General features: G+C 37.3%; 1 protein-coding gene across 1 annotated transcript in view; it reads right to left on the bottom strand.

The window, feature by feature from the left end:
* Positions 1–11,660, bottom strand: part of LOC129720825 (muscle calcium channel subunit alpha-1) — a 1,271,065-nt gene that overhangs the window by 822,372 nt on the left and 437,033 nt on the right. Inside the window, exons 8-9 of the mRNA XM_055672633.1 lie at positions 5,282–5,402; positions 2,861–3,068 (exon numbers count right to left, since the gene is read on the bottom strand). Coding sequence (XP_055528608.1) covers positions 2,861–3,068; positions 5,282–5,402 — 329 coding nt within the window. The remainder of the gene's footprint in view (positions 1–2,860; positions 3,069–5,281; positions 5,403–11,660) is intronic.

The following is an 11,660-nucleotide window of genomic DNA, read 5'->3' as shown; positions in this document are numbered from 1 at the left end:
TATATATATATATATATATATATATATATATATATATATATATATATATATATATATATATATATATATATATATATATATATATATATATATATATATATATATATATATATATATATATATATATATATATATATATATATATATATATATATATATATATATATATATATATATATATATATATATATATATATATATATATATATATATATATATATAGATATATAAATATATATATATATATATATATATATATATATATATATATATATATATATATATATATATATATATACATATATATATATATATATATATATATATATATATATATATATATATATATATATATATATATATATATATATATATATATAAAGGTTGTGTTGGAGGAGTTATCTTAACTGTTCTATAACAACATGTGTTACTTGGGGAGCATTATGGAAATCAAACACCAGCGATGTGTTTCAGTGGATTTAAGCAAAATTTCACAGAAGGAAATTACATTATTTGGGTTTAACGGAAATTTGTCACCGGGCCAAAAGCGATTGTTTAACAACATAAAAACCCTGAAAGCTACTCTTCTGCAATTTCTGATGTGAACTTGAATAAGTTTTGTTTTTCAATTCGTTTTTCATGCGAATTGATAAGGAAAATGTAAATGATTTTTTGGTACCTTCTATTAATACACTTTATTTGAAATGCCATTTTTGCAAAGAATTTTTTTTCATTCCCAGTTCCCGGGAATTCCCGGGAAATGAGAATTTTCATTCCCGTTTCCCGGGAAACCAATTCCCGGGAATATTGCAAACCCTAGTTTTTGTCCATTACTCGCCGGATTGCGAAGTCCAATAACCCGATTTCCCGCACCTCACTGATTTCTTTTTAATTATTTTACTTGGTATTGGCAAGGCTACAGAGAATTTTTCTAATGTCATCATGAACTGTTCAAATTATTTCGCTTTTTTCATGAAAGGTAGAATATCAATTTACACAACCTCTGGTGTTAAAACTAATTTTCTAAAACAATGTCACTTCGTTCGCTTTGTAAGTTTTGAGGTGCTTCCAGATATAGTTGAATTCTGCAGCGCAAGCATGAGAAATTGATATTCGAAATTTCCTGCAAAAGATTCGTCACGTACCCTCGTATTCCATTTGTCATAAACAGAGCCTCCGCAATTATGGGTCAGCTACAATTATGGGTCACCTTTACGCTAATACGGATATTCTCACGAAACTGAACAATTTTCATTGACAGTTGTATTTTTTATAACTCACTTGTAAGCTTATTTATACGATTGAAATGATTTCATGTTGAAAATGTCATTAAAAACAATAATTTTTCTCGGTGCAATAAGTGAAGTGACCCATAATTGTTGCAATGTCACATTTTGCGGTGCACAATTGTGGGTCAGTCCATATTTTAGCTATTTTTATTACTTTTACATGATAATGCATCACGACTTAAAAAAAAATCTTATTATCAAGCTTTTATAACAATAAAATAACTTTTGTGCTGGTTTTTGATGATTTTATAGACTAAATGATCTTGAATGCCAAAAGTGACCCATAATTGTGTCTTATATAAGTAATATTTTTCTTCTTAACCGGTTTACACACATCAGCTGCAGTGAAACTAATTGTCGATCGAAAGTATACATCAGCACATAGTAATAGATAGTGAAACATTGGTAGTTGATATTTTGACGTAGAACTACGTTTTTCTTTAACTTACCACTTAGGGATGTAAATATAAAAACTATTAACGAAGAGGGGACGAAAAATGTCCCTTTTTAAATGCTTATAAATCGGTTTGTTTTCAACCGATTTCCTTGATTCTTGCAGCAATTGATTGAAAAATTGTACACGCATCCACCCAAATGTAGAAAAGTGTTGACTGATTATGCGAATATTGTACTATTGAAAATTGTCAAGCCTTGTTGAAACGAGAATAACGTCTTCTGATTGGAATAGTATAACTAGTTAGCCGCGAATTGCGGTAGTAGCAGCAGCGGGTTACGCCTGTGAACAAATCACATTACGTATCTAACACGATACGGGTTAAAATCGTTGCGTGTGTGAGAGCACCATCGGTGTTTATTCGCTGTATACAAAAATCTAATGCGAATTGTGGAATAATTCATCTAAAGAACATTAGAGAATGGTAAAACTGAACAGAAAGGCGTGGCCTATTTCGTAGCAACCTTCGGCTATAAAAGAGTGTTTTTGGTAAGATCAGCTACAATCATTAGTCGGAAGGTAAGCTGGGTGGACCGTCCACAACGTTGACAGCAGTAGCAGCAAATATTAGCACTCAGCAGTAACAGCGGATTGCAGCGGGTTGCGCCTGTGGCTGCCTTCAAATCAAACAAATTACTTGCCCTGTGGATGGTCAACATGTCTCAGGAGCAGAGCGGTTCTTCTCACCTCTCAGCATGTGTCGTCAGACTTCCGTTATTGCCCCACTACTGAGGCAGCTTAAGGCAAATAAACAAGTATTTGAAGGTTAATCATTTTTTGATAACTCAAGCGAGCGATCTGTGCTGGATACTAGCAATTTACTGAATTAGAAACAGCTTTTACAGCTCGTGTTTTCAGTGTCTTTATTCCCCCACTGTTGAGGCAGCACAAAGCAAGCGTTTGGAGGCTTTATGACTCATAAATAAAACACTTACAACAATGCATTTGTTAATAGTGTGCGTAGTTCTACGTCAGTTATGCGGTCGTGTCTTGGATACAACCTCCTACTTTTTTCGATTTTATATTCATTTTTGAACATTCAGGCAACAACGTTGACTGACCCATAATTATAGAGGGACTGTATTTCAATTTGTATTCAACGTGCAATGTTACTTACATGTTAATGTCGTTATCCGAATCCAAGTTATCCTTATCATGTTCCATGAAACCGTCATCTGCATTACCTATTGGAGTTACCTCATGTGAAGGGAGTTTGTCATCATCTGCGCATTCTTCTTCTCCTTCCTCTTTTTCGACTGAGGTTAACGAATCTGCATCTGCAAGGTTATCTACGGCAATAGCCAAGAAAACGTTGAGCAATATATCTAGTTATAAGGGCTAAGAAAAACCTTTATAAAATATATTTATATATACATATACATATATACATATACATATACATATATACATATATATATATATATATATATATATATATATAAATATATATATATATATATATATATATATATATATATATATATATCGGATAGTTTGCTTCTGCTTCTGCTTGACTCTGTGCTATCAGGTTTCCAAGTTTCCAAATAACGAGTACCCGTTCTATATACAGGGGGTAGACAAAATGATTGAGAAAGGCACAATTTTGTCAATTTCACGAAAAACAAATCAATTCTGATGAAACCGATTTTATTTTACTTGAAAACTATTCTAGTTTCCAAAAATTACTAGGGAATTTGACGGGCCCAACGGACACCGGGAATAATCCTGATTTTAGGAGTGTGTGTCAAAATGTGGATTCTTGCAACACTTATAACTTTTTCTGACGTGTTGTTTTTTCAGGTTTATTGGTTTATAATAAACTAGAATTCATTTCGAGTTCATTGGTACCCAAAGGTTGAAAATCTGTCGAAGAACCATCGAGATATAAAATAATTAAGTATGGGTGTTGTTTTTATCAGTTTTTTCTCTTGTTACGTACCATGAAAGATAGCCTGAACAAGATACCTAACATCCATGTTTTGCATACATTTTGAACACGGCCGATTTCCGACGGTTAGTGCTGCCATCTGATGACTCAAATTCTCATAAAATTGACACTATGAGCAAAACCGATTTATCGTGCATAGTCCGTCATCGATCGTTGAGCTGTTCAGGATTGTATATGAAAAAGGTGTAGCAGTTTGGTCAGCTCAATGCTTAAGATAACATGCAGATTAATGATATTGTCATTTTTTGCGCTTAATGCAGTTGCCATATTTTTTGCACTTCAAAGTACGAAAAGAAAAGTGTGAAATTGACTGTCAGAGTGGGGGTTTATATTGAGGAGTTATATTTATTTTCCGGTCCCATTCTAGCAAAACTTAAACTTTGATATGTAGCAAGCCCGGTTTCAGAACCATTGTGCATATAGTCAGGTACCGGGGCACCCGATTTTTGCTTTATTAACCTCGGCAAGAGTGAAAAACTTGGCTGTAGAGCGTGCTCATAGCGGTTATCAGGAATTTCTGATGGTACGTTTAATTTTAAAGGATCCGCCGATTATTCTTGATTCTTCCGGAAATCTTCATGTTTGAGAACTAAACATTCGTACACATTGTTATCATTTTTCGGATGGCAGCACCGTACAGTCGTCCACATGGATACTGAAAAAAGTGTTTCACCTTTCAGCAGTCATGTCTTGGCCTTGTCGTCAGTTGATTTTGACGTTAAGTATACATCATATTAACAGTGTATAAATTAGTTCGACTTTTGCTCACGCGCAGCAACAATTATGTCCGATGAATTCTGCAAGAGTCTGGTATCTTGTTCTAATCAACTTCGGTACCATTTTTCTTGGGCACCCTAGCAGAACTCAAGGAAACTTTGTGGCTGTGTAGGCCTTAGTGAACGAAGCAACTTTGCAAACATTTTTTTGAAAATTTATCTAAACTAACATTTAGATAAATGTTCCCTTTCTTATAAATCAATATGCCTAAATAATGACGAGAAATAGAGAATGATTGTCAATGGATAACTTCTAGAAAATTATCTGAACTTTTATTTAAAAATATTGAAAAATTGAATTTCAGATCCTACACTGAACAGTAAAATGAAAGCAGTTTTATCAAAATTGATTTATTTTTCGTGAAGTTTGCCTGTCTCAATCATTTGGTCTACCCCTGTACATGGACAGTAAGGTCTTTTTTACGTGGTTTTCTTCTACGCGGGTTGCTTTCCTCCATTACTCGAAAACGGTACAAGATACCGACCTAATTTCAATCACGTTTTCCGTTTTAGGACACGGGTGATTATATAACAGTAAATTCACAATTTTTAGTGTGAATACTCAAAATTAAAAATACTGCATTTTGGTCTCTAGAATGACAACTATCATATTTAAGCGAGGATCAAACATTTTAGGACGGTTTTCTTCGTTATATATTCAACTCAAAAAAGTCGTTCTTACGCGGTTCCATAAAATTTGGAACGCATCCCCTGCGTAAAAAAGGCCGTAGTGTATATACATGTATGCCCACGTGGGCGTGTTTGTCTTTGTGTGCAACTGAAAGTTACATTTTTAATTATTTTTAGAGGATACAATTACCACAAATGAATAAAATTATAAAATATATGCTGGCCAATATTCCAATAGATGCTACTCCACCGTATGCCTGAATTCCATCATACATAACAGTGTTCCAATCTTCGCCAGTAAGTATCTGTAACAAATCAATAGATTGTGTTATTAACATTGTCATTTAAACGGCAGCTTTTTTGGACTTTATGGTAACTGTTTTTTCGCTTCTGTCGAAAAGTGTAATGATCAATTATTATGCGTGTCATCCTTAAAAGGTGACACCAACGTTATTTATATTTTTTTTTGGCGTGTGACTACGTCTTTGTTTTCTATACTAGAGTACATTTTGTAGAATTTAGAATGAAACTGGCAAATTTTGTGTCAAATATTAAACGATTATAACAAGCAAACGACTTTATGCATCTTCGATTTTTATACGTCGGTGGATAGACAAAATGTGTGACAATTGTTTGATATCAAGCAAAATAATTTCAAATGACCATGAAAAACGCAAAAATTCAATTTTAATAAAACTTTGCACACGTATTTCGCTTAGCAATCTGAGCATATCTCACAGATGGAGAGATTTTTGAGACCTATGATTTTTTTTCTCAAAGGGCGTAAGCATTTTGGCAGAGGTTTGATTCAAAGCATTGTAGCTCAGAAACCTTTGGTTGTATAGAAAAATTGTCTGAGAATGAGTTGCAGGAAATAAAAAATTACTACACTGTGAAAAAAAATTTTTTTTGCCTAACAAAAACTGAAAATAAACACTAAACTTCAGTTTAAAAAAGGAGTTAAAATTTCTTTGAATTTATTTTTGAAGAAACTAGAAGTTATTACGCAACTTTTAAAAAAAGGTCCAGGATGGACGAATGCAAATCAAATTTTTGACGTAGAATACGTCTTACGGCAACATATACAGGGACCCAACTTCAATACAGGGATCCAAGTTCAAAACCGAAAACATCAAGAGCGTCACGGAAATTGTCCAATTTGAAACGTTTTAAACTCAGTCAGTTTTCAACCGATTTTTGTCATTTTTGCAGCAATCGATTGGAAAATCATTTCTGCACACGTCCAAATGCAGAAAATTGTAATCTGATTGTTCGAACGATTGTACTATTAAAAATTGTTGAACATTGTCGAAACGAAAATGTCGACTTTTGATTGGTCGCTTGCTGCCTTTCCCAAAAAGGACGACAGAATGAAGTACCTAGTTAGCCGGGAATACACTCTTTGGGCTATATAATAGACTGTTTCTCCTCAAGAAAATCAGTTGATTATCGGTTCTCTGCTAGCTTGTTGAACAGTACAATAATTAATTTTCGCCCCGTTCGCTTTATACGTTCGTTCGTAAGTTTGTGTATTCGCGTTGAAAACCAACGCTACTAGTAGTGAAGAAAGAGAAAATCCCGCCTTTCTATGTGAAAGGCTTCACGAAAAGCCTACGTGAAGCAATTGTGTTTTATATCGACAAAGGACTGAAATGCACCATGCTATCGAAGCAGAAAAACCCATCAGGGTTGTTCTCCGCGGTCTTCCTGACATGGAAGTTGACACCATGTTGGAGAAACTAAAGGCAAAAGGACTCAAGCCAATCCAGATCCACAAGATGACGAGGCACAACAAAACTCAGAAGTATCCTGATCAATTATATCTCGTAAACCTGGAGAAAAATTCAACGTGCCTGGCGGACCTGCAGTCCATCCGAGCACTTTTTCACTTCACCATAGCCTGGAAGTGCTACAAACCAGTGAATCGTGACGTCACCCAATGCTCTAACTGCCTGCTGTTTGGACACGGGACTCAAAATTTCCATATGGCGTACCGTTGCATCAAGTGTGGCCAAATGCACGCCCCCGATTCCTGCCAGCTGATGGAGACCGCCGATCCGGTGTGCGCCAACTGTGGGGCTGCCCACAAAGCAACCAGTAGAATGTGCCCGAAAGGCGTAGAGTTCATCGAGCTTCGTAAGCGGGCCTCCACCAACAATCAACCAGGTCGCCGGAAGGTGCCCCAATCAACACAAAGGAGCTCCCTGCCATTGGCTCCCGGCACCCTATATCTTTGCTCGCCCGGCTGCCGCTGAATCCAACCACCAAACCAGTCACAGCTTCCTCTAAGTATGCTGAAGCAACGAGATCCGGTAGCCGTTCACCCCCACCAGGTCTACAAGGGAACTCGTCGGCAATGACTTTCTCCCTAGCTGCAAATGGCACAACTGACAATGACCCATGCTCACCATGGAGCAATATTTTTCACTGGTCGTGGAATGCATCAACTCTTCTCGCACTTGCAAAAGTAGAGCTGAACTGCAACCTGCGGTGATGATCGCATCCGAGTATGGACCGTGAAATCATCAAGATTGCTAACTGGAACGCTTGCTCCATCAGGAACAAGAATTACGAGCTTGTTGACTTCCTCAACGTACACAAAATAGAGATTGCTATCATCTCAGAGACGCATCTCAAACCTGAGGTGAACATCTTCCTTCCCGATTTCCGATTTTTACGGCTGGATCAAGCATATTCTTCGGGAGGAGGTGTGGCTATTGCTCTTCAGCGTAAAATAAGCTGTCATCTGCTACCGAGTTTTCAACTCAAAGTCATCGAGGCCGTGGGATTGGAAGTAACCACTGGAGTCGGTCCCATTACCATCATCGCAGCCTACTGTCCCAAGCAAGTTCACGTAAGGGACGGGTCGGCAACGAACCGAAGAAGCGACATTATCAAACTGACTCGGAGACAGGGGCAGTTCATCATTGCGGGTGACCTCAATGCAAAACACCAAGCCTGGGGCAACAGTCGACGCAACCAAAACGACCTGATCCTCTTCAACCATCTACAAGTAGGCCGCTACAACATCCTAGGTCCGGCTGCTCCCACCCGGTTGAGCAGATCCAGAGTACACGCAACCATCGACCTGTTCATCTCCAATATGGGCAACATCACCGAACCGGTTGTACACCAAGAACTCAGCTCGGACCGCTTCCCAGTGGAAGTCGAAGTTGGATCCTCTGCTAACCGATTCCAAGTCTCTCGGGTAACTACCATCGAGTCGATTGGACGTGGTTTCAGCGATGAGTGGACAACGCAATTAACTACAGCGTCCAGCTCAAGTCCTCAGAAAACATCGACCAGTGCCTCCAGTCCATCGATGAGGCATTATCCCTGGCCCGGGATCTACATATGCCGCCTTCTAGTCTGGTGAGTAACTCTCTGAACCTAGACAACACAGACAAACTATATATCCAATTTCGTAACACTATGAGACGACAGTACCAGCGCTCTGGCCTGCCTCACCTGAAGTTTTTGCCATTTCTGAGGGAGATTTTTGAGAGGCAAATTGCATAACTGATGGCGTATTGATGAAGGGTTGCGCAACTTGCAGTGGTTAAACACTGAAGATCGAATCTGCTTGGAGTATTTATTCACAGATAGCGCTAGCGGAGAAGACGAATTGCGCGGGGCGGATAGAGCCGATATCAATGCAAAGCAAAAGCAATTATCACTTTCAAAAAGTTCACTTAGAAAATAGGTAATGCACTACACTTCACTATCTTCACAGAAAATGATATCGCAGCAAGTCAATAAACTGATTTATACAAGTATGAAGGCTTCAATCAATTCAATAAACATCAAAATCACAGACACCAAAATAAAAACAATAACAATACCAGCAAGGTTGTAGGTGTTTTAGAAAATTTACAACACTTCATCAGGAAGGATGTAACATCTTGAAGAAGACGGTTATAGTTTGACATCACAGCAGAATTTCGACCTTCATACTCATGTCTACCATCGGAAATATCAAATACGCAACAATCTGCTTCATGCTTCTTCCAAGCCGTGCAACACCACACAATACATGTTATTTTGTTGTCTTTATGAGAGCTCTATCGGTCCGGGTCTACAGAATGTCCACAAGAAATCATTTTTGTACATCCGTGTTACAACACTGAGACAAACTGTAGGAACTGAAAATAAAGGCGGGGCTTATCAAAAGATTGCTCTAAGCCAGAACGAATGAGATGTATTTTGCGTACATTAGTATTACGAGATACGAAATAAAATTTTTCGAACGTTGTAGAATGGTATAACTGGAAATAATTAGGTAACACCTCTTTTTCCAGTTATATCATTCCACAACGTTCGAAAAATTTATTATGTCAGAGCGGATATCGCATGCGATCTGACCATGAAGCATTTATGCGATAGTTCAATGAAAATTGCAATTGCAGTAATCGGCCTTTTGCGATGCTACTACATTGTATTGGGAAGAGGATAATAAATGGTTATCAATAAATTGCAACTGAGGTTTCATGCTGCAAATGGGCAGCAGTGTGATGTTTATTACGATTCGTTGATACTATGCAAAACAGGTAAAATATATGAAAAAAATCTGATTTCAAACAGAAAAGTTCGGCACGTTCTGCTCTCGATGCTGAGTCTGTTTTAGAAAATTCATAACACTTCATTAACAAGGATGTAACGTCTTAAAAAAGACGGTTTTAGTTTGACATTACAGCAAAGTTTCAACCCTTATATCCGACACGCAGGGTTGGAATTCACCTCAGTGCAGACAGAACCACACAAATTTGTACACAACACATTTGCCATCAAACCGTGCGTGCCACTCCCGATATTTCGTTTGTGTTCTTTTCTCCCCATTCGCTCTTTTGTATTTCTTTCGCACCGAAAAAAGGTACTATTTGTGCATTTGCCAAAATGTGCGACACCACACAATGTGTCTTACTTTGTGTGTTGCTTGGGGCAATGATTATCGGATTTGACAAAGATTATAGTATTAATTTTTTTCTGGTTTTTGCACTTCATTTGACTCCCACTGAAATAATTCAGGAGCTAATTTTCAGTGCTGCTCAATGGGTTTTGTTTCAAAAATAAAAATGGTTTCTTCCCGGAGATAGCCGCAATATGTCTCGTACATGAACAGTAGGGTGGCAATAGAAATCGCCTTTTCGAATTTTGTTTAGAAGTAGGGCTCAATAGTTTCGTCTTTAAAAAAGTTCCCATACTAAACTTCAGCTTAATCTGACTTCGGGAACACGAAAACATTATTTTGTGACCAATGGAAAAAATGCACAGGTAGTTCAGTAATTTCTGAATATCAAAAAATTCTGATGCCAAATGTCTTAATAATGCATGAAACATCGAGATCTGGTGTTATCCAAAAACAAAAAATGAAAAAAATCGATCGGTTAAAATTTCACTTTTCAACTGAACGAACTTAGAAGTTAGAAACGAACGAACTTAGATGAAGTAAAATGCGACGAAGGACTTTTTTTTCCATACAAGTCATTACCACCCTAATGAACAGTATCAGTAGTGAATGCATCTAGCGATTGTATATGAATACCGGGACAGAAACATGTCTGGACGTGCGTAATTTGTCCTAAGAAACACGTCCACGCCATTGAGAATCGTGTTTAAAGAATTCTCTAAAATGTATATGGTCCTTTCTTGGTTCCTTTTCTCTGCTATTTTTTCTCCCCGCAAACGCAACGCAAACTGCTCAAACTGAAGCTCTTTGTTTCTCTCTTGAAATATTTCTCACTTGGTGATATCTTTCATTCATTTCGTTTTCGCTCTTTCTCTTTGTGCCTGTTGGTTGTCAAAATGTGAATGTACCGATCTCGTTGTGCCTTGACGTAAAATTAACACACTGAGCGCAATGAGTGTGCGAATGGCAGCCCTGCCGATACGAGAACGGGAACATTTTCTTCTTTCAAACCATGTTCGATACATGTTATATTGTTGCCTTTATTAGAGTTCTATCCGGTTTAGAGTAGAAAATGAGTTCGTGCAGGCTTCGAAATGGTCACGGTAGAACCACTTTTCACTGTGATAATCGTCTTCTTCTTCCTCTGACGCTACCAAGGCTCGCTGTCTGAATACTTTCTTAAACAAACATGTCAAATGAGTATCGCCATCACGACGTTATTTTCCTCAAACGTATTTTGACATTTTTTCTAGAAATGAGAATTACGCACGTTAAGTGCGTGTATTTTGGAAATTTTTTATATCATTGGTCTTGTTATAATATTTCTCAACGCAGATGAACGAAGTAGACAGAAATAGGCCGAAATAACATCGCTAAACAATTGACAGTGTGCTGCTCTTTGATACGTGAGTGTCGTTTGACTATCCTTTTTTTCTGTGAGCTGAGCGGCGATGGTTTGGTTGTTTTACATTTACGAGCGAAAGCCGACTGTGACGCACGCTAAGGAAGCGAGATCAAATGAAAATGGTTACCGTTTACAAGCCTGAGCTCGTGATTGGATAGCCGCAGCTTTTTCAATTGATCTTTAGGTAATTTTCTCACTGGTTTGATTGGAAAGATATGCCAATCACTTTATCAAAAGTTTTGTTAATACTTC

The sequence above is a fragment of the Wyeomyia smithii genome, chromosome 2, assembly GCF_029784165.1.
Source record: "Wyeomyia smithii strain HCP4-BCI-WySm-NY-G18 chromosome 2, ASM2978416v1, whole genome shotgun sequence".
In the NCBI taxonomy this organism is placed as follows: domain Eukaryota; kingdom Metazoa; phylum Arthropoda; class Insecta; order Diptera; family Culicidae; genus Wyeomyia; species Wyeomyia smithii.
Note: the sequence above shows the minus strand (reverse complement) of the source record. Positions and strands in the feature narration are given on the sequence as shown.